Here is a 25,201-nt window from a genome sequence, read left to right as displayed (position 1 = left end):
GATAACAGATAAAACATTCAAGGGACCATTAGTTCTAGAAGGCATTTGTTTCTTCATTCTTCTTACTTTTGTCTACCTACTGCAGGGCTCTATTTCTGTTTGCCTTTGCTGCTGCATTGCCTGTCACTAAAATACATCTTTAACTGTATATCATCTGTCCTCTGGATTTTATTTACCATGTCACTCACCAGCTAGCTTCATATAAGTACACCTCAAGCTACTGGAAAAGAGCATTTTCCACATTCACTACTAATATCATTCCACAGATTGAGTGGAGAGCTTTATGAGAGATGCTGCTATCATGCAAAGACAAATCATGTCTATGACAATTTCAGTCGGCTTTTACCCAGGGCTTAAAATCATACATCTACCGCACTAAAATGTTTAAGCTAGCCCTACAGCATCCTTTTGAGAAACTGATAGTTCTTTTTGTGCAGCAATAAAAAAAATTATTTCCTCAATTACAGGTGCACACGCACACATACATACCCTCAACCTTATAAACATATGTTCATCCACAGCATCCACCCTCAGAATACGTTAGAACATATGTAAGTGGTGATTCCAAGCATTCAAACATTACAGAATCACAGAATCATCTAGGCTGGAAAAGACCTTGAAGATCATCCAGTCCAATCATTAACCTAACACTGACGGTTCCCAACTACACCAGATCCCTCAGCGCTATGTCGACCCGACTCTTAAACCCCTCCAGGGATGGGGAATCCACCACCTCCCTGGGCAGCCCATTCCAACACCCAACAACCCCTTCTGTAAAGAAATGCTTCCTAATATTCAGTCTAAACCTTCCCGGGCACAACTTGAGGCCATTCCCTCTTGTCCTATCACTTGTTACTTGGTTAAAGAGACTCATCCCCAGCTCTCTGCACCCTCCTTTCAGGTAGCTGTAGAGGGCGATGAGGTCTCCCCTCAGCCTCCTCTTCTCCAGACTAAACCCCCCCAGTTCCCTCAGCCACTCCTCGTACGACCTGTGCTCCAGACCCTGCCCCAGCTCCGTTGCCCTTCTCTGGACACGCTCGAGTCATTCAATGTCAACATTGAATTTCAACATTCAATGCAATGTTGCACATTACAGCTGTCTGTACAAACATAATTTTGTCCTTTCTTATGTCCAGCCAACGTTATGAATGTTGCAGGTGTTCTGCAGAAGCATACGACAAGGTATTGAAGGTTGTATCACAGTGCACTCACCCAGGGGAACTGAATAATGGCTGCACAGCCAAACTTGGCAAACCATTACTTGCAAGAACTTGGCTTTCCAGTTTCAGTGATTTCTTTTTAAAACAACCTTTGAAGCTTTTATCTCTGGCTTTTGCTGTTTGTTTTAAAGGAAAAGGCTTCAGAAGTTTGCTTGCTTAACTGCAACGTTCTCCCCAAAACCCCCATACTTGGTACTGGACATATCAGCTGCATTACACAACTCTTCAACTTTATGTTCAGGACCAAATATATGAATTGTCAACAATAATCCTGTGGGTGAAAATTATCTTTTCTGTGACCCTCCAGATGGGGCAAAATGCTAAGGCTCCATGGCAGCTCTGGAGAGGTATGGTTGTAGACCAGAGAGCTTGGACTGTGCCCACTCCTTCCCCCCGACTGCTCCAGCAGCTTCAACACTTTACAGTGCAGCCTCTGCTGCTACAGCTGCTCTGGCAACAACGTGGACCTGAATCTTTAAAAATGTTTGAGTTCAGTTATTATTTTGGCCTGCTGCCAATTTTTCCTATGAAATGCAGCTAAAAGAAAGAAAACTGTGATGTTCTACAGTTTATGATTCCACTAAACTGGACTGAATTCAGAGAACAAAGAAATGGCACTTCTTTAGTTCATGGGTTTTTTTCCTTGACCAAATTTAAAAGTCTGCTGTAAAGAACAGAAGTGTTAGAAATTACCTTTGAAAACAACCATATTTTTCTGCAAAAAATCTTTCATTCCAATGTACAGGGAAACTTAGCAGATAGCCCTAAATTTGTCTAAATATATGTTTCATATATAACTACATGAGCACTACACAAGTTTATAAACATGATAAAACTGTTGCCCACGTGATAGCAGTTGCATTTAAACTTCTTAATTGCTTTAAACAGCTAGCTGCAACCTTAGACATAGCTACTAAGGCCTTATACACAGCCTGACTGAATCAGTAAGTGTTAGAAAATAAACTTCTGCTTAGTGTCTAAGGAATCAGAATTTGAGCATAAATAAGTACGAGCAGTCAGTTAACCTTCTTATTTATAATATTTGAAATAATTTCCACAGTTAGTTTAGAGCACAGAGGTACTTCTTTCTGTCCACTTATTCTGAGTAGTTCTCAAGATCTGCAAATTGTACTATTGCATATATCCAACTTCATTTCTACATAACTTCTATTTAAAAGATCAGCATCACAAAGCGTTTCTTTTTCTTCCCACTATGGAATTTATTGGCCAAGTTTCAGGAGTCTTTATGTACATTGAACAAAACTAAGTACTGCAGCACTTACATAATCAAGGTTCAATATTTAGCCATGAATCACAGTGATACATCATTGAATGACATTGAGGTAGGATTTGTATGGAGAGATGGTACTGATATATAAAGTGGGAAAGATACACTTTCTGAAACAGGGCGCCTTCTTCAGATTTGAGCTTTCTAGAGTTTTCCCAAGGTGTTATGTTTCAGCTAAGAATCATTATATTTTATCAGGTTTTTATCTATGCACATACACTTAAAAATATACTCAAATATGTCAACATTTCTAAAATAGTACAGGTTATCTGGTGGGGGCTTTTTAGCAAAATGCATAGAAGGAATAGCACTACGCTATGGAAATAATTTCTAAAGCATCTTCTTAAGAGCACTTAAAACATCATAATTCACTTTTTTGATTAGCTGAGTTCACCCAAAAAATAAATCCTTTACCTTATAGAGCCATACTTTCTATCATGTTCCTTAAAAAATGCATAAGCAGGTATGTGTAAAAGAAAGTTAAATATGTGGAAAGAATAGCTAACTTATTAATACCAAATACTACAGTAAGATTTTTGTCTTTACATTAAAATAATAAAAATAACCACTTCCACAAACAAAACATAGCAAATTACACTTTCCCATATGTGTAGGGATGTTTACTTGCAGTAACATCTACCTCCTCAGCGAAGTAGTCATTTTCTTGTCATTTCCAAGTAATATGTCATAACTTGCTCAATCTCTTGAATGTTACTTTCCATAATCACACCTTGAAGTGTCCTAAAAGTCTAGGAGAAGTCAGAATATTTTATGCTGTGATATCAACACACCACTCTATATGCAGACAATGAATAATTAAAGTTGCTCATCAAAGAGTGGTATGTGTTGTTAAAGTTTACTTCATTTTCCATTTCTGCTTCTGTTCTTGTTCATAAGAAGGCAGCAGTATTAGCCTGAAAGATATTGGTAAGTGTAGGACAGCGCCAGAAGTTTCTTCCCAATTAAATATTTTTCAATAAGAAGATTACATTCAATTTAAAAAAAAAATGCTACTACTTTTTATCGCATTAGTACACCCACATGCAACATCACAAGTTAAAAAAGCTGTCTACTGTAACAATTTGATCCCATGTTGGCATTTCAGCTTACAAATGGGGTATTTAACTTTACAGCCTTGTCTAACAATGCCTTCTCATTTAGTGAGGGAGAGATCCACGAAACTGAACTGTAGCATATCTGTCTGTCTTTGTGGAGTCAGTGATTATAAGACTGGATGCTTTTTTTTCTTCTTCACTAATGGGATATAAAATTGGTTTCAACTGTATCTAGAATGAAACAAACTACAGGTAGACCTGCAACTTCAGTCAGGTTATTTCTTTCCATTTAAACCTTACCAGCTTAGAACAAGAAAATGGTATTACAACATACTCAGAGTTTACAAGAAAGGCACATAACTGTGGAGACAGAAACAGCCAGCTCTTTAATTCGTGACTGGTCAGGTCATAAAATGAGCATAATTCATAGCCTTGCTTCCAAAACAAAGAACATGTTAAAGTAAGATTCCAGATGCAATAATGAGTACTCTGCTCCTATTTCTTTAAACCAAGATCTATTCCTCTACATAAATTGTTTGGCTTGAAATGCTGAAAATGTTCTGAACACAAAAAAATGTTTCCTTTTCAAGCTCTGGCAGAACAGCATTCCAATTAGAGAGTGGTAGATTTCTGGTATAAGTGGCATCCAAAAGCAAACAGATCAGAATGCACTTCATGAAGCATTGCCAATGAAGTACCTCACCCCACTTTTTTTAAGCTGTTTCATTTTCTAGTGTATGATTTCTTGAGAAATCAATATGCCATTCTCTTCCCTATACTTTGGAGTGCTTAGAACTACTGATTTGAAGGTGGGACTTTTACTTATTACTGACTTCTCAATGGGCCCCTTGTATTGCAATCCAAAAGATATAAATAATACCAAAAAACCCCCCAACCAACAGTTAAGAGCTCATAACTTCAAGTTATACTCAATTCAATCTGGAAATATGAAGCAGGTTAAGTACTTAGATGTGGTCCTCCTCTTCAACTACAGATTATTACTACTACCATCTGATTATTATCTGGTGCTCTTTGTGACATGAATGTGGTATTTTTTTCATTTAATTCTACAAGAAAAATCATTACAAGAACCTTAATAACTCTTACTAACCTCCATATTTGCTGGCAGTTTCTCTAGGAACATTAAAGAAAAAGTGGAAATAGCTTCCTTCAAAGTAAGGGACCAGACAGATCGGTGATCCCCGCTGGGAAAACTGCACCAGTGCTGCCAGTGCTCAGCTGAATAAACAAAATTTTCAACTCCCAGAGCAAGAAATAGAAATGCAGCATTAAAATTCAAGCATGCAATTTGATATCAAAAGAAAAATTATTTGGGGAAGCAAAGTGTCTCAACTTTTGTTTTTCAAAAGGGAAAAGAAAATGCTTACAGGAGCTATTGTGACTCGGTAGGGAAATTTGAAGAGGAGAATGTGACAAGTATCAAAAGCACCCAAGCAATGCAACACAAGCTAAAGAAGTCAGACTAGATAATGTGCAAAAATGGATGTTGTCAAAACATGGAACAAACACCAAGAGGAACATATAAGCTGGTTAATTTGAGTGCTTACAGAAATAATTTATTTTCTGAGGTTTCTTGGGACTTTTTGAAGAGTTTTTCTATTTAAAAACCTAAACTCTTTTAATGGCATTGGTATCACTATAGTGATACAATTCCTCACGTGAAACAGGTTCTAGAGATGTATCTAAAGGTGATCATAGTAGCACAGCATACTTTTGAAAGAGAAAGGTAATAATTTATCTCAGTATATGGTGTATTTGCACACTTTAATTCTGTCCACGTGGCTGCACTGTGCAAGCATAGATCTTTTGATTGGAATTTATCTTTTTAAACATAATTGCTTTGTTAGTTTATTAACAGTGTGCATGCCAAGCTTTCATTTATGCTATTTTTGTACTATTGGTGAATGTGTAAATGAACAAAAGTTTTACTGCAATTATCATTGTGTTCCATTCCTTAGTCAGCGATAGGAGTTATGTTTGAAGGAACATCAACTTTTACTAGAACACCTGAAATAGGCTAGCAAAAAAATCCCACAAGTGTACCCATAAAATATGTTTAGAAGGTGAGCTTGGGAACTAATTTCATAATTTTTAGCTGGCTATATATCTTTCTTTCTGTGAAAGCATTGATTTGATGAGGGACCTACCCTTTTCATTTGGATAGACTCACATTAACATAATTCAGGACTGAGAACTAGAATTTTGTGAAAGATACTATTTTATTGGTAGCTGGGAATTTCTGTCCTTTACAGATTCTAAATTCACTCTGCTGCAGTGTGGTTGTTTAATTGCACCTATATGTATCTATAGAAAAGCACTTGGTACATTTGAGGATATAAAATCATAGAATACATTGAATATGATGATACAGAGCAGGGCTCTGCTGACCAGCTTGCTGTGGTGGATTATGTTGATTGTACTTTCTAGAAATTCGTTGTCTTTGTATCAGTTTCCAATTTGATGGATAAGTGGCAGCTCCAGGCTTTGTGTAGCAATCAGTCAGGCACTACAGATTAGGTTTGCTAGCATTTCCATGTTTGAACATTTTGGGTAGAGTCTAATGACGGACTAGAGAAAAGACAATGGCTGTTCAGCACTCCTCAGAGCTGTTGAGTAAGATTTCACAGCATAATTGCTCCAATAGGGTGCTGTGTCTTCCTTGAGTTTTGTGTGGCACAATGTCAGGATGTCGACTGCTGTTGCCTGAAGTAAACTCTAATAGTTGGGCTATACTGTCTGAGTGGGACAGATTTTGACTGTCGTCATATTTGTTGATTATTATGTTGTTCACATTCTAATCCACTGTAGGGATTTGTCTGGTTTGGGATATAAAATCCAGTATGTCTTGAATTTTTCATGGGGACTGTCATAGCAGGGAAGTGTAAAGTGTACGTGTAGAAAAGTTACTTGTGCTGAAGTTGGCAAAACCAAATTCTAAATCTAATGCAAAAAATGAGTCTTAAATACTTGACATGGTTTATGATTGTTCATTTGATCATCTAGGATATTTTCACATACCTACCATTGAAGAAAAAACCCAATAATTTATGATAAGAAGATACAGGACGATGGTGCTTTCTAAAATTCTCTTGTCATATCACTATTGATCAATGGAGAAAAATCAGAGGAAGCATCACTGAAGCATAATATCAGGGAAAAATCATTTGAAGAGAGCTCTAGTCACCTAATAACAGATAGTGAAAGTTTATTATTGAATTTCTTAGCGCTATAATGATGGAATAGATTACCAGATTATAAAGCTCTATGTGAGTTTTAGGAGACAATATTTATCACACAGGTAAGGATTATCTAAATAATTTAAACATTCCCTTATGAAGGAATATACATCCCTGTAAGCCAAATGTACATCAGAGATCCTAAACTGCCATGCACCACTTTTGCTGGGAACTAAGTCAGACTTGCTTCCTAAGACAAATTCCTCTTCATTAAATGCAATTTTCATTGCACCTTGCTATAAAGTGCCATAACCCTGCAGGAAGAAATAACTGATCCCTGCTGGCTGACTGTACCAGACATGAATCATTGACTCCACTGCGTATGGAAAGAGATGGGCATGTTTGTGGGAACAAGGAATTAAAGCGCAGGGCCAAGATCTCTGCAGGAAATCCTAAAAATAGCCAAATTTAGGAAGAAGTGTGGAGTAAGCTTTCTGGTTTCAGTGTCAAGTCACTTAGTAAAATTAAGATTTGAGAAGCAGAAAATCTGAATCAATCACAGCCTTGATTTTCCTGTTACTCTGTAGATGTTGCATATTGCCCAAGTTCAGAATTACAATGTCACATACCATGTACCTCTCATTTTAGGTATGCCAGCCTTTCAGCAAATCATTTCAGCTTTATCAGACGTCAGTAATTAACAATGTAAGGAGCATGGAAATTGTGCATGTGAAAAGGGCACAGTTGAAGAAGAGACTGAAAGATAAGCTGGTGTACTTGCAAAAATACTACTGAATGCTTGGTACCATTTTAGAAAGATTTAATTTCAGAATACTCAATTTCCCCCTCCAGTCCTCAGTATTGTATGCTCCTGCTGTATTTGTCTTTGCATAGGCATAATATAGAGGACTAATACAAAACAATCAGGTCTCAAAATCATGACCTTGACCAGCTTGGAGGAACTGGGATTATTTGACGTAGAGAAAGGTGATAACAAAAATATAAAAGGCTGCAGAGAAGAGGGAGGGAGGGAGGGAGGGAGGGAGGCAGGCAGGCAGGCAGGCAGGCAGGCAGGCAGGCAGGAAGGAAGGAAGGAAGGAAGGAAGGAAGGAAGGAAGGAAGGAAGGAAGGAAGGAAGGAAGGAAGGAAATAATCTTTTTTCCATGCTTCTAATGGGCTTAAACCATAACAGAGGAAATTTAGGTTAACCATTAGGAAAAACTTTCTAACAGTCATCACAGCAATGCATGGGAAAAAAACTTGCCAGGTAAGAAGCAGAAACCCCATTTTTGTACACTTTTATGAACAGGTTAGACAAACATCTGCCAGGAATTGTTTACATGCAGCTGATACACTTTGAACAGGGGAGATGGGACTAAATGATCTCTAAAAGTCCTTTCTAGCCTTATTTTTTCATGATTCTGTAATCAACTTTGAAAGGAGCTTGGCATCACTCCTATTGTAAATAATGGGAGTTTGCAGAGTGTTCTGTAATGGCATTCCAGATTTTCTCTGGTACAAACCAAGGTGGAATGATGTGAATTTTAGTGGAGGGAAGTGGGACCTTAAGCTCCAGTACCTACAAGAATTTATACCTAGCTGCATTTGTCACAGTCAGTAACTTGTATTACCAAGCTCTTTATAAAGTGGAAGAAATTTGATGCCTATTTAAGGGCATTCTTCAGATTCTATTCTCAATTGAAGCTGATGGATAGCTGATAATGTTTCTTAGGTGGAGGACTAACTGATTTTAATGCATTGTTTCACATAAATTAGAGCTTGGTCTATGCTAAATATTTTTCTAAGCATGTGTTCTTAAATCAGCAGAAAACTAAATTAAAGTATGTATTATAATTTCAATCTAACGGACCATATAAAGCTACACATAACTCTGTCAGTCTGAACAATCCTCTGATGCAGCTCAGGACATGGTTCACTGTGCTGCCAGCTGTGGTTTGCTGTTTTCTAAAAAAACCCAACCTCATTATATTCATCCTTTCTATATACAAAAGCAAACAGAATTTATTCAAAGGATATTTCTTCAATAGTTGGTATTTAGAATTTAATAATTACCAACCCCAGAAATTGCAAACAAAATTCCATCTGAAGTTCACATTTATACTTAGATCATTTTGCACTTTATGGCCAACATTCCTTTCCTGCTTCCCCAGGAAATGATGTAGTTTCTTCTTGAAATGTAATGTGTTATGCTCTAATAGTTTGTAGTGAAACTTGTGATGCTTTTTGCATATTGATACATTTTCAGATAACCAAAATATCTCTACAAAAAATTTCATTGTGTACTCTCAGCTGCAATGTGCTGGCTAAAATTCTTTATCTATTTTCCCTCATGATGACTAATCAGTATTTCTCTATTGTGGACAAAGATTCCTGCATGAGGATATTTGACAAGAATCATTTATCTACAGAAAGAATAATGGATTAATCTGCCCTTACCTGGGAAAAAAAAAAAAAAAAAAAAAAAAAGACACAAAACCAACAAAACAAAACCAAAACAACAGTGTACCTTATATATTGAGATACTGATCTGAAAATTCATCCACAAATACTGAAGAAGAGTTCTTAACTCTACCCTTGACTCAAACTTTCCTGCTGAGGCAATGCAGGGATCTGGAAATTAATGAATGACATTATGCACTAAACCATTCTATTACACTTACAACAATGAATCTGAGAACATCTTAAAATATTAATTTATTTTCAAAACTTCCTCACAAAGTAGTATTCCCATTTTACAAAGAGAATAGAGAAACACCGTTTGTCCACAAACACATGGGTAACCAGTAATAAGAGGAAGGACTAAAGTCTACTTTGGATACAAGTTCCAGTAGGTGCAAGTCCCAGCAAGTCTTTTCTTCCTTTTTGATATGATTAACTATAGTCACCCATCTAAAACTTCCATGCTTACCTCTAGTTAGTGAAACCATACCACTACAGAGCAAGTTCTGCCAAACCCACTGTTGTCTGAATTTGAACTAAAGGAGTGAGAGGCTGATACAGCTGCAAATACATAGGAAAGGAAAGGGTTGAGGGGGAAAAGGTAGCACAAGCCTGAAGCAGTTATGTACCTGGGAAAGTGCCCTGAATGATGCTACCAGGGACAAGCCTGAAGCCTTGAACTGCAGTTACGGGTATCATACTGGTATATCACTGTCAAAGGACAAGGATAAGGAAGGTAACCCTTTGATCACCAACATCCAAGTATACTTCCTTACCAGGTTTGACCTATGGCAAGGCATTAGATATTTTAACTCCCACTTACAGTCAGTTACATTCAGAGGAAGCTGAGGACACTGAATACTTCACAGAAGATACTCAAGACTGTGTACCATTGAATCCTGAATGATAAGTAATAAATATATATAAAAATAGTAGGAATTAAGCACAGAATGGGTGAAAAGGGTAAATACCTTGTCATTCTAAATTTTCCGTGATTCTGTCACGTTGAGTCACTCTCAACCCTAAATATAGTTTGCCATTGTATTCTTTGTAATCTTTCATTTACACTGTAGCATGTTTTGAGTATTTAAGACAACTGTATTGAAATGAAAGACTGGAAGTGACAAGGTCTTTTTCTGCTACTGTTCAGATTCATGCTTCATGCTTAGCAATTTGAAAAATTCGCTTAATAGTAACATTTTTCAGATACAAGAATTTTAGAAAGATCAGGTTTATAAAAAGGGATTCTTTAAAAAGTGATTCACACACAAGAAGTACTTTAAAATGTCCCTCTTTGGCATGCACTATTTTGTCTGCCATTTTTCCATGTAAACTAGCTATCATTCATTTTCAAGCTCATCTTCTTCAGTACAAAAAATACATGCATTTTGGTGTGTGACTTACTTGCCAGGTGTAATAATATTTACAGAAACCTAGCTTCATCTCATTTTATATTTTACTTATGTTCATTTTTAATGTATTTGACTTCTCCTTGGATTTTTGTTTTGATTTTTTTAAAAAAACAATCTTTTAAACAGCCTGTTTTCATTGATGGACCTGCTAATTCTGTATGCCTGAATTTATCCTTTCTCATTGTTTCTGCAGACTTTTATCTTTGCTGTATTTTGTACGGAAAAGCAGGAAAATCATCTTCCAGCTTTTCTTTTTTTTTTTAAAAAAAAACAACAAACCCTGGGTAATGGCAGGCAGGAATGAATAGTCCTGATAGTAGAGAAGCCCATCCATCTAGTGCAAGTACTCCAGATAGTGGAGCATCCTGCAGAAATCCTTGAGCAGCTCTGCAGTCAGGTATGATTCACCAGGGTGTACGAGTTCTGGCAGTCTTGCTAGGCTCAAACTCATTCCAAAAAGCAGCATTTGGTGGTTTCTACACTGTTCCCTATTTCATGTTCCACAAAGACTTAGTCATTTGGATGCACCGTTTAGCTGGTGGTATGTGTAGGCACAGTGCCGTATCTAGATGTTAAAGGATAGTGTAGAGAGATGCAAAATTCAGCCTGTGGTACTGACCTGGATCTACTATATATATCTCCTTACAGGTCAAGGCCTGACATGTAGATGTCTCTGAACTATACCCCCTATATCTCTCCGTTCCAGAATTATGAAGCAGAACTATCCAAGGCACACAAATAAGAGAAGTTGAGAAGTCACGGTAAAGAAAGATGTCATAACAAGCAACATCTCTTCTCTAACAACAGTTAGCTAATTAACACCAACCCTGAGTTCTCAGCAATCTGGGGGTGGTTTGAGTTAATATGTTCACTGGATCCAAACTAGCTCCTTCAGAGGGGCATTTCTAGTGATTTCATAGTTAAGGAACAGTTAATCCACAACCATAAAGGATGCAGGCAATAACTGAGTTCACTGTTACAAAGTCACTACTAACTACAAGGATGAAAATATCCCATTAAGATGTATTTCTTAAGTCTGCTATTTTATTAACAGAAAGTTTTGAACTTTAAACCTTATGTCTTTTCTTTTGTACTTACAATAGTAATTGAATATATAGAGCACAGAGAGTAGTTCATCTCCCATCCTTCATCTTATGTTTTATACTTAATGATAGTGATATTAATTTGTTTGTCCATAAGCTTTAAACCTAGACTTGTACAATAGTTGCACAATATTGATTGAATGAAGTTAGATCAAATTATTCTAGAAATTGAGCACCTCCAAACTTTTAAGAGCTACTTTTAAGCAAGAACTGTCTCCATCATGCTTTTAAAACTGCAACAACAGAAAGCCCTGACATCCTTCTGTCAACATTTTCCTGAACCACAAATTGCTCATGCATTAGAAATTCACTTGAAATGGCATAAAAAGGCTGTGAAGTAAATGTATTCCTGAAACCTGGGTCTGCAAGCCAGTGTAATTTCAGAAAACACCATACAGGCTGAAAAGACAGCAGATGCAAGGACTGAATTTAACTATAGATGATAACTCAATTTGTTTCCTCTGTAGTCTAGTAACCCAATAAGTCTTTAACGGTTTTGTAAATAAACAGATGGATGCCATCAAATGCCACAGAATGATAAATCTGATTGGTCTCTGTATAATTTTGTATAGCTTTATCCCAAAAATAGACAGTAGAAGCATCTTACCCCAAGAGTGTGATAATATAAATGTGGGAAGGTAGACTATGGGCAGTTGCATTATTCCAGTGATGAATGAAACTCTCCATGATGGTATGACTAAGAATCAGGACAGGTCTCAATGTAACTCCTTCTAGTGGTGTATTTGAACAGATCTGACTTCTGTTGACAAAAAAAGGTGCTTCTTTTCAAGTAATTCAAAGTTAGAGGAAGGAGAAATAGGTGATGGGACCCCTGCTGAAATATTTAAATCATATATAAATTTATCTTTGAAAGGTTTATGGTTCTAATTTAACTGAAAGCCATCTGCTCCACCTAGTATGTGTTGACAATATAAAACCAGACCAGCAATTTCAAATAGAAAGGACACTTACTATCTGGTGTGTCACTTGCACAGGGATTTGTTCACTTTACCTCATTTTGCAACTCTAACTAGACATCTGTTGAATCCTCAAAGTTTCACAGTACAAAATTAAAATAATCTGTTTGGTTTTCAGGAGGAACATGGCCAAATAAGATGCTCTGTTAGGTAAAGATGTATATTCACATGGGCTGAATGCAGACAAAACAGGCCCTTTTACTGCCTATTTTCCATGTAAGAAACACTGGGGCTTTGTGCCAATATCAAGAGGCTTAAGCAAAACACTGCTTAATAGCAGCATTTCCATTTGTGTAAAAATAAAATAATACTAGTGAAAGATTTCTTTCTTCCATGAGATTTCTATTAAAAATCACTTAAGTATCATACAACAGCAAAATTCTCATGTGAGAACTTCACATGTTTCTTTGCTGCCTTCATGACTTTTTGGTTTGTTTTGGTTTCTATTTTGTCTTGGTTTGCTTGTTTGTTTGTTTTTCTTTCCTTTGTTGATATCTGTATAGTTCATGCCAAAAGAAAAGCACACTGCAATTTCTTTCAACTATGGAAACCTTAGCCTTGTAGAGTGCCTAAGGGTCTGCCCGGGAGACAATCAAATCTGAAGACCTAACTTTACAGAACGTTTTCTTCTTCCTATTCATGAATTACTTTTCTTTGTACATCCTACCACTTTTACTCAACTTTCCAAACCCTAATTATCCTGTGCCCTCCTCATCACAGAATACAAAAAAATAATTAAAAAATCACATCCAGTAATACAAGTATAGGATTACACCGCCTAAAAAAGAAAATAAGGCCAAGCTCTGTAAACTACCACTTTGTTTTGAAGAAGTGATTATGGTGAGGAAATTAGAGCTGCGAGTAGAAAGGGGCCAAAATATAAAGGGACAGCAGTTCCTCACCCCTCCATATGGAGCTCATTGTGGGATCTGAAGGCTCTCCCTGCCATTTGACAAGGTGGGAGCACAAGGTCCTGGCTACCACAGATCTTGCCCAGACCCTCTAAGGAACAGATCACTGCTGTCTGTCCCTTTCTACATCAACAGCAAAGCACATTGCACAAGGTTACTGCTAACCTGCAATATATTCACCAAGAAAAAGTTTTGACTCTTTCCTGACTTCCAACAAATACATTATAACTATGCTATATGGGAGCCAATGAACTTCTAAAGGAAGTTATGCATATTTTTTAAATTCCAAAAAACTATGAAAATACATAAAAAACATCAAGAAACAAAAAAGACTTTTTTAGAGGTAAAGAAATGTAAGAGTGAAATAAGACTTGTCAAAAGTCAAGCTGAGTTAGACTTTGCGAAGGTTTATTAAAACAAGCATCTAAAGATTTTCACTGTATAAAGAGAAGAAAAAGGAGTCATTATGTATAAAGAACAAGGCATAGATCAAGTATTTTCTAGATATTGTCCCAGGAGTGAATTATTTGATGGTTTTCAAGGAAGGAGATAATGTTTATCAAAGAAGGTACCATCAATATGGATAATGGAATGAGAATATGGAAGTAGAAACAATAGAAGTTTTATGCATTGATATTAGGGGAATCAGAACAGTAGCTCTGTAAGAATACAAGAAAACAAAAGCTGGTAACAGGGAAATTTCACAATCTGTCATGTCAAATGCAGTGGCATACAAATTGAGAACTGTAAGTGCTGTTTATTACATATTAAAAATTGTCTAGTTTCAAGAAAAGAATTTATTTAGTCCTTTACTGATCTATTAATCGGACTCAGCTATATGATACTTGGCAAGAAAGAATAATTAAAGGCGGGTAAATGAAAAATGGGTCAAAATGCATCAACATTTCATCAAAAACTGTGCCAGACCAACCTGATAGTTTTCTACAATAAGCTAACTGATTTTCCAGGTAAGAACATGCAGCAGATTTTCTAGATTTCTGAAATTTTACACTGTGGGAAATTACCAACAGACAAAAAAAGATGGGGGATTAGGACAGGATTTATGGAGAGTGGACAATTGCATGAAGGAGAGAAAACAGAGAGTAGTTTTGAAGAAGGCTGCTGAAGGCATAGCACGGCAACAAGAAACAATCTTTTGACCAGGCTTTTTAAATATTTTTATTAAATAGCCTGGCATAAAAGTAGGAGTATGTTGCTGAAATTGAATCACAACAAACACTGTTATGTATCATCAGTACAGAGAAGAAATAGAATATGATCCAGAAAGAGATGTGTGACCTGACGAACTTGAATATAAATGTACTCAGATTCAACAGTGCAAAATTCAGAGCCATGTCTTTTGGGAACAAGCAGAAACTTACACACTAATAGTTCACTGTTTGAGGAAGAGAAGGGCAGGGATGTAAGAAGTGGGCCACAGAAATCGCAAGTTGGAATGGGTGAGAAATTGTTTCAGAAAAGTAAAAGTTAAATGGGATACAGCAATGAAACGTTACTGCCATCGGGCAACGCCAGATGGGACTTCACATGGCACTCTGAGTACAACCTGGCCATGCAAGGTAAAAAAAGCTGAACTGAAGCTGAAACTGGGACAGTGCAACTAAGGTGTTCAGGAAAGTGAAGAACATGTTTAAAGCAGACCTCATTTGCCTTAGTCTGACAAAATGAAGGTGGTAAAGAGATACAATTGCTGTGTTAAAACACTGTGGGTGATAGATGTCACGCTGAATATAGGATAACCCCCGAGTACTTCAGCTGATGGTCAGCAAGCAGGTAAGGTTGAAGGATGATATTTCTTTCTAGGTTAGAGGCTTCATTTTGAAGGTTTGTGTTGTAGTGCATCTGTTCACAGCCAGAAGCTTAGGATCATAAGCATCCATCATTGCCTTTCTATTCCCCATGATGAGCGGGGAGAGGAAATCGCCAAATTCCTATCTGGATGCAACTTGAAAATGGCTCCGCCAACCTCCATGAACAGTGGAGGATGTGTACATGACTGTACTTATATTTCATAGTGTACAGAGCTTTTACAGCTTTGTCAGACATTCTTTCAGTTCCCTTTATGCAATTAAAGCTGCAAAAGACCCCCCCCCCAAAAAAAAAAAACCAACCACAAAACCACCACCACCAACAACAACAACAACAAAAGCACCTATGTCTAATACTCTGGATGAAGAGTGACAGTTTTGGTTTGAACAATGAATAACTAGTTGTCAAAGAAACGTTCATGGTATTTATAATAACAGTTTTTATTAATATGTCTCATTTAATTCAGTCCCTCTAGGTCAGGAAATCCACAATAAAGTTGTAAAACAAACATCTCTACCGCCTCTGTTCTCCTCATCCTTCCCTTCCCTTCCCTTCCCTTCCCTTCCCTTCCCTTCCCTTCCCTTCCCTTCCCTTCCCTTCCCTTCCCTTCCCTTCCCTTCCCTTCCCTTCCCTTCCCTTCCCTTCCCTTCCCTCCCCTCCCCTCCCCTCCCCTCCCCTCCCCTCCCCTCCCCTCCCCTCCCCTCCCCTCCCCTCCCCTCCCCTCCCCTCCCCTCCCCTCCCCTCCCCTCCCCTCCCCTCCCCTCCCCTCCCCTCCCCTCCCCTCCCCTCCCCTCCCCTCCTCTCCTCTCCTCTCCTCTCCTCTCCTCTCCTCTCCTCTCCTCTCCTCTCCTCTCCTCTCCTCTCCTCTCCTCTCCTCTCCTCTCCTCTCCTCTCCTCTTTTGGCTGATAGCTCTACAGATGCAGTTTTTACCATCCAATCAATAACTTACTTTTGCCAAGATTTGTGGGAGACACATTGCTAACATTATACTGCACATTCTTCATAGTATTTACATCCTTTTCAGATAAATTCTTCAGAATATAAAGGAAGGTTCTATGGATAGAATAATGTAAAAACTAATTCATAACAAAATGACCAAAAATGCTTTAAAAGACCAGACAGAATCAATACCCACCTCATTCTTCATTACTTACAAAGGTTACTATGCTAAGAACCTCAGTGCTTTTCGGATAGACTTTACCTTGCAGGCTGCAAAGATAATTGCTTTGGGTTTGGGCAGGAGGAGAGGTGGTGGTGGTTACTGGGTCTTATTATCTACTTTGTTTTTGCTATTGCCATAAATATTTTTTAAGTAATCATCACCACCATCTGCCACTTACCGCTGTGTTCTTTTCACAGTGTCAATACTATAAACACAGTCTGCTCCCTCATTTGATGCAGTGCAGAAGAATGGAATTAAGCAGAAAATAGTCACTCCAAAAATAGGCCTTACTATTTAAAAGCAAGCAACTCCTCTGTAAAATGATCTTCAGAATAGATGATTTCAGTTTCCGCCAAGTCTTAAAGAGCTATTTTCCTAAGCATCTCCACTTAAATAAAAAAAACTCCAGATTTTACTTCTTTTGAGACCACGGCACTTGACAAATCAGGCTCTGTGTCAGTAAGATGAAGTTACTGGTTTACTATATTAATTAGGATTTTAGTTTTAGTTATAGTCGTTAAACTCTTTCAAAGACCATTTTGATTTTATCGCATATTTAATTTTAACTTTTTCTGTTTCTTGAGTATTTAACTGGCAGCACACTGGTAACTAATATGGAGTATCTCTTAATGCAATTACCAAAATTACATTTCTTTAAACAAAATGCTCTAGTCATGCTTTAGGTTAGAGAGACAGATTAAACCCAGTCTTCACATGGTCTAAACAGTAAAGGTAAACTTTAAAAAAATTATTTTCCTGAGTCTTTTAAAATAATTCACCTTATCTGCAGAGCTTCTGGTCAAATGAATACAGCCATGCACCTCTGCAAGCTGAGCTACGTGAATTGTCACTGTGATTTCCATCATAGAAGCATCATTCATATAATGTGGATGTATAATATTTTCTGGAGACAGTTTTTTCCTAGGAATGGTGAATTATATGGCACAATAAACACTACTTTGGTTTCGGCTCAGATAAAATGCCTGACTCACCCCTGTATTTTCACACAAGTTCTAGACACACTGTTTTGTTGTAATACCCGGTTTGACTTATTTCCAGTTGCATGTGGGCACTTGAGAGAAGATGAATAGAACTGAGGTTTTTTTCAGTATTTCATAGGAGAAATCTTGTTATTTATGACAGAGGGGTGTCCCCCTTCTAGGGGAATTATAAAGTTGGTTTTGCTCAGTGTTTTTAAAATGTTTTTCCTGTTTACATGTCATTTTATTCTACTGTACAATTCAATTTATATTCTGTTAGTAACTTTTTCATTAATTCGTCTTGCATTTTCACTCCTTTAGTATCTGTAAATACCCTCCAGCATGAGAAAAGTCCATAGGAAATGCAACACAAAGACACGTAATATATGTGCTCACAGTAACCATCTTCCATACATCTTAATTACAGTATATTTTCATCTACATTTTTAACATTTTTCTACAAGAAAATCTTTACTCATCCTTTTAGTCCTACTGACTTTATACTGGATTATTTTGTAAGTATGAAGGACTGAGCAAGGAATGTGTTTGTAGTAGGTAGCAATTCATGGGACTTACCCCTGGTGTGTGTCTGCAACTGCTATTTCACTGCATACTGAGATAAGTACACACAGGAACCCGTTCCCCATACAGAAATCCCTAACCTATGTTTTTTATTCCAAGGGTCAGAACAATTGAGCAATATCATTAAATATAATACTCCACAAAACCTATTAATTATTTCATATTTATATTAATGTGCCTTTTATGATATGTATTAGCTTTTTTTTTTGTATTTTAATCAGAGAAAATTAGAAAAAGAACCAAGAAAGCCTTGTTAGTGAAAACCCCCATCCAGAGCTAATTGTCTTGTAGAACACTTAATGAGTCGTTATTCATTATGATGGTGAGTACAGGGAAGGCAGATGGCATGGTAATTTTATTGATTCTGTGATCCTACCGTAGCTTGCTGATTAAGTAGGATTGAACGCCACAGTTAGTGTGGCCAGAGTTACATGAAATTCTGGTTTGATTCAAGGATATCAGAGAGTAACTTTCAGACAGTACTGTTGGAGAGGCATGTCAAACATGAAATTTTGCTATCTTCATAGATATTTATAGCAACAGAGTATCACATACAGTCTTCCAGGATGTACATGCCACAACTTCCGCTGAAAATTATTTCCACTGAAGTCGCTCTATTAATTACTATATTTTATTTAATTATTTTTATTTCCAAGTATTATTTTTAACTATTAAGTTAGATTCACCTCACCTAGTCACAGCCATCTAGGTGGTAGATGTCCTCTATGGGTTAATAGAGAGACAGTCATACAGGTAAACCTTCAGAGACCATTCAGTTCACTGTCTTAATAGGCAAGCACCATTAGTGGGTGCTCCTACACTTTTACCTGACGGGTAGATAAGGAAATTTTGCTGTGTGAAAGTAACATAACATGTAAATAAAGTACAAATGACATCCCTTTCTCTAATCTTTTCATTTCTCTTTGCCTTAAAGAATTTACTGGCCTTATCCAAGAATGGTACAAACATAGAATTTTATAAACTTATTGTACAAAACCTCAATACATCAAAGTGTGGGTTTTAGTTGGCTTTAATAATAATGATGACATGACCACAGTTCTTTTAACAGAATTTATCACACTACCAAGCTATTCTTTCTATATTGTCCAATATATCACCAGAGCTGTATGAAGACCTTGAAGGAGTTATTCTTGGTCTTTCCACTGCTGGTAATTCATTGGCAACCTTTTCTGCATTAAGTAATTTATATATTACCCTCTTGTTCGTTCTTTTTTTTTTCTTTTTTGGTGTGTGGGTTTAGCTTGTTTTGCTCAATACCCTTTGAGACGTATAATTTAGTCCTTTCTAGAGATCTGGTTGCAGCTGCTCTCATTATTAGATCTCCTTTGATATTAAGAGTTTAAGCTATTTAAAACATGGGGTCAAACACTACAGCAATGACAGATGATCCCTAGCTTCCAATGTGTCATAAAATCTGACAGACATGTATATGCATTGTATGTTATAATCTGCCCACAAGTGTTTGAATAAGTGATTTTTTTGATATGCACATACATTGCTGTATGCATATTGATACACGCATGAATTGTACAGAGAATTGCCATTTTTTAAAAATCTTTGAATTTTGATCTGATTAATCAGGTACAAGGCAGCCAATGAGACAAACTGAAGAATGAGGAAACCACATGTTCTCTCAGTCAATCCAAAATTGAGAAATTTAGGTTTTATCACTGCTAAACTTCTTTAATGTTTTTCATTGATCATTCTAATTTATATTTTGGTACTAAATTCTGCCTTAATCCAAGCAAAATTTCATTTAAAAACAGCTGTTACTCTAGAGAAGTATAATCAAACGGTTAGGATTCTCTTCAAAGATTACACCTAAAAGAAAATGTAATGTTTACTGTGCTATATCTAACCTACTACAATGGTAGCACTTATTGACTTACCCAATTTTCAGGCTGTTTAATCCTGCAAATCATTCCTTCATTGGAAAAGTCCCTTTTTAAAGCATAAGTCACACTGTATAGTGTTCTTTTGCAACAAATTCATTTTCATCAATATTTCATCTGAGTCTATATGACCAATCGAACCACATACTAATTTTAAGCAGTTTAATTGTGTCAACCTAGCTGTTATTTCTATTAGCATTTAGAACGAAACAGTGCTGTCGGAAGTCTGTGTAGTTCTGAGAATTTTCTGCAGGAAGTAGAGAGCACTCAGATCTCCAGTGGGACATATGGTCTCTCCTCGTGAAGTTTTTGCCTTGCATAGCCTTTGGCCAAAGCCCACCATCTGCAGTTTCAACTTTTCTTCCAGCTGCTGATAAAGGTGAAGTATGGAACATATGCTGCAGAAAGAGTAACCTTTACATTTATTTGCTTGGGTTTTTTAATATTCAGGAACGCTTTTCGACAAAATATTTGTTGATGTAAACCTTGGAAACAAGTAAAATTCATGTTTGATAAAATCCAGGTCTTAAAAACATAGGAATTCAACTCTAACAACTCCAGTAGAGCGTGGACTAGCTATTGGTGGAAAGAATTAGCTTTCCTGATTTTGGAGAAAATGCAATGCAGAACAGTACAGGCATTTCCTTCCCATATTTCAGACAGGCATATGAGCAATGAAACCCACTGTCTCTCATTGTGAACTGAGACTCAGCATCGTTGACTTACCATTTAAACAAATGTTTGACACACTATCAGTTTTATCCTAGAATGATCCCAATGAGCTTGAAAATGGTTATATGCAAGTAATAGAGAATTCTAAAATTACTTGGCAAGACATAATTACTGAACACACTACTACCATCCACCTAAATATCATTGTTTTAACCTAGCTTAGGTCATAATGGAAACCAACTGCATAGCAAACATATGTCTGCTGCACAAAGCTTCCACATCATTTCAAATAACTTGGCACAGTCCACAGCATCTGCTCCCAGGAAGCCCAGGAAGAAAGCAGCAGGTAGTGCTGCAGGACAGGAATGAAGTGAATTAGTAGAGCTACAGGTATGCCAAGAAACCTGCATAATAGCTTCTGCCTAGACTATGCATGGTTACATACAGTGAAAACAGTCCATGAGTACCAAAATTCATTACACACAAGAAAAAACGATTATAGCAATATAATCTAACATAATCTAATGGTTGAATTGGCATGGATGCACACCTCAAGTATTTCTATTTGCTTGTGACCCTGAACAAACTGAAAGTTGTGGGACTAAAACTTGTAGATATTTTTAAATACCAAATGGCTGACAAAGACCATAATAATAAATGGCAGAATAGCATTTGAAATATATGCCTGCAAAGCTGTTGGAAGGCAAAGTAATAAGAAGACAGAGCAGAACAGGAGGACATAACACATGTTAAAAAGAGGTGTATTCTTTTAAAGATTGAGAAACATTCAAAATGACACGTCTGCTGCTGTGTTGTTGAACCCAACTGCTTTTTCAAAAAGCCTGTTCTTCTGATGTTATACACACAACAAACAACATTTACTTTAAAAAAAACCTGTATACAGTAAATAGAAGCTGATTATGAAGTAACTAGATAAATACATTTTTACTGCTGAGATGCACATCATAGGTAAATTTGAAAGCAACAGAAAAAAACCATTTGAAGCTCCAATTTCAACAATTACTTTTAATTTCCTTTCATAATGTTTTTCCTTGCTGTAAAACTATAAACACCTTCGTTTCTTTTTCATTTCTTTAAAACATGAACAGGGAATACGCTGAACATCCTTCCTCCCTCATTGCTCTCTTCAGAGCACTTACATTTATATACTTCTTCCAGCAAATGTATTTGACAAAGCATCAGTAACACTTTTATTTTCATAGCACTTCCAGAAATTATATTCCAAGCCACAAACATCATTTTCAGAACTAAATCCTCATCTCTGAACTTGGCGGAGGGAAGTGGGGGGTGTGTGGTGGTGGTGCAGGGTGGGACCAAAGCCCTCTCCCCCACCAAAATGAACTAAGAAACCCAAAAAATAACAGACAGTCATCAGGTCAAAAAAAGAAAAAGAACACTCTGCTGAACTTATTTCTAACATAAGTCAACTTTGAGTTTGCCCTCATCATCATTACTCAATACTTTTTAATCTCTTAAATGGATTTTTGAAGGTTGAAAGTATATCTTTTTGGCTCTTAATGATAAAAGTTAGCCTTAAAGCGTATTTTCTGGTTTACAGGAGCCTTTTGGGCACACACCATACAGCTTACTGTTCATTACAAAGGTGCTCATTTTGGCAACAGCTCCAGTGAATTCTGAAACAGCAAAATGGTCACCTGTGCAGTGCCACATTACTCTCTAAACTTTGTTGTCAGGACCATTTTCTATCATATCAATGTAGACAGTTACTTAAAGGATTAAAAATGTGTATTTAGGTACCTCCTACTTAAGAAGTATTTTTTTATAAGGATGATAGTAATCATTATGTACAATGATCTCGCACAGATCAGATAAGGGAGACTGCCACTAGTGCTTCCAGATAATGCAAATGCTGCTTTTCAATGAGCTGGGACCATTTCCAAAGTGAAGACCTTCCTAGTGAAGCATTCACTCACAGTCCCAGGTTTCAGCCAAATGGCATTCTGGGAAATTTAAATTGAATCCTGGACAGCACAGCATTGGGATTCATGGCGCAAAGGAACTTAACTAGAAGTTAGTTCACTAAACATCAACTTGAACTGAGAATACTCACTGGTATCCCCTATATAGCCTCATCTATTAGCAACTTGAACTGAAACCACAGATTTTATTTTTTTGCCCTGAAAGACAATGTTGAAGTATATTGGTATGCACATGTATTGTTTCAGGAAGTCCTAATGAGACACGTCAGTGTACACCAGCCTAGCTCGATCACTGGGCCTTTTTATTTGGAATACCACATCAAATCCCAAACAAAAATTCCTCATTAAACATCGGTCCTAAACTTAACGTCATCTTGACTGAGTAGCCCCTTGTATTCATCTGCTGTGCCTTTATTTGGGATCTGTGTGGGTGCATTTGTCCAAGCAGACTCTGTTGAACAAGGACAGACAGTACGTTCACCAACACAAGCCTTACCTGACTGACCAGGGGGTGGGACTCCTGATGATCCTCTGGGTAGACACAAAAATACTGTGAGGACTGCGGCTCTGTTTCCTGAACATGGCTCAATGGCAATCGGTTTAGGAGCACCCTGAAAAAGGGAAATAACTATGTAACACCTGAGATTTTCACTACATTTTTACTTGTACATATTTAATTTATTTTAAGGTCACTGTAACAATAGGAAGATATTTTTCCCAGGTAGTTCTTTGGATTTAAACAGATTGTCCTACCTATGTTAATTGACTTAAAAACGGGCTTTAACAGCCCACACTGCAAACCTAACCAAACAGAAAAAATGAAATGATCATAAAGAGAACAAAAATACACTTAATTTTATAGATTCCTAAATTTAGTGATAACAACTTTTTAAAGCTTAGAAAATGGCAAAACCTTTTGGGATACACACTTGTCTCTGAGAGTACCAGAAGTTCCCCTATTCTAACAAGGAGTACTCATATGAAAGAATTATGCTTCAACAGCATCCATTACCTAGCCATCCTAAAGCCAAAACCATAAAATGAGAGCAAATCTGTATTATATGCAGATATATAATATAGCCAATCCCTCTTGAGTTTCCCAGACCTGTAAGTGTGCCTTCTCTGTGTCTGTCCTGGTAAGCAAATGATTTATTTGAGGCAGGACCTTCCTGATTTTTTTTTTGCATGTGCAGAAAATAGGTGCAGTTTATATTTATATAAACTTAGAAACTCTCTGAAAATGTTGCCTACATGATTATCATCTTACTCTGTCTTCTATAAAGCTATGATAATGGTGTTTTTGCTGGCAGGAGGTATGTGCTGTTACCAAGCATCTCTCTTATTAGCTATACAGATCTTTTCAATTTGCAGTTAGCTTTCAACTAAATGGTTGCTGCCATATTGTTCTCAAGTTACCAGGACTGAGGACAGTATGAGCTGGAAAAAAGCAAAGCAGTCTACAAAGCCATAGAATAATAACTTTCCAATTTGACAATTTACAATATTTCCATATTTACATGTTTCCATGTTTTGTGCTCACTAAGAGATAGGCATTTCTCTTTGGAGAGCTTGAACACCTAGTCAAGCACTAAAGATATTTCTAAAAACATTAGGTCAAGATCAGCATAAGCATTTGGTTGGGTTTTTTTTGTTTGTTTGTTTGTTTGCAAATTTTTAGAATGCCTGTCCTGTTCCAAGGCAAAATATGATTTTGATGTTTTGATTCAAAATTCAAAGCCATAAAACTTTCCCTTTACATGAAAAATGCAATGTATATATAAACGTCAACTGATACAAGTGTACTAAGAAAAATGAATGTTTAGCCAAGTCAAATACACTGCAAAGTACTAGATATAAAGAAAACAAAGATGCTTACATCATGTAAAACAATTACAATTTTGATTTTTTTTTTACCTCAAAGTAACCAACATTTATTACTGCTCAGTGAAGATAAGGAAACAGAGAATACAGCGATAAATCAAACAATCAATAAAAATATTTATTTTATACTTCATGGTCATATTTGATAGGCATTTCTGTAAATTCATTTGAGGGAATAGCATTGAAATAACTTGGCTGAGGGACGTCACCTAATTTAAAGTTGACGTGACATAATGAATGGCAATTTATATTCACTAAAGCCTTACCAAATGATGAAGCAAGTAAGTAAAACCCCAAAAGCTTCAGCTAAAAACAATAACTTTTTAAAAAACAACATAAGAAATATTTTCTAATCTGAGTGTACTGGATTTGTAGCATTTAATAATAAATTCTTGTAATGCATTGGCTCAATATACGCCAAAGGAACAGATGAAGAGAACAGACTCTGAACATGTGTAAGCTGGTGTATATCTGTCAACTTCAGTGGATCTATTAACAGCAAAGCATTCATACAGGCATCACTGGATTATATGATTTTATACTAAAAGCAATGCAGAAAAGGGGGAAAACAGAATAAGAACTTTGCTAATATTAGC

At 36.8% G+C, this 25,201-nt stretch overlaps 1 protein-coding gene across 6 annotated transcripts in view; it reads right to left on the bottom strand.

Moving 5' to 3' along the window:
• The window catches only part of ATRNL1 (attractin like 1), a 520,660-nt gene that overhangs the window by 34,781 nt on the left and 460,678 nt on the right, over positions 1–25,201 (bottom strand). For 5 of the 6 annotated variants that reach the window (XM_074907807.1, XM_074907805.1, XM_074907804.1 and 2 more), the window contains one exon: positions 23,221–23,335. In XM_074907807.1, coding sequence (XP_074763908.1) covers positions 23,221–23,335 — 115 coding nt within the window. Of the gene's footprint in view, positions 1–23,220; positions 23,336–25,201 lie in introns of those variants that run through there. The other variant, XM_074907810.1, reaches the window with a different exon arrangement.

Source organism: Athene noctua, chromosome 5, assembly GCF_965140245.1.
Source record: "Athene noctua chromosome 5, bAthNoc1.hap1.1, whole genome shotgun sequence".
NCBI classification, from domain to species: domain Eukaryota; kingdom Metazoa; phylum Chordata; class Aves; order Strigiformes; family Strigidae; genus Athene; species Athene noctua.
The sequence above is the reverse complement of the archived record's forward strand: the minus strand, read 5'-3'. Positions and strand labels throughout refer to the sequence as shown.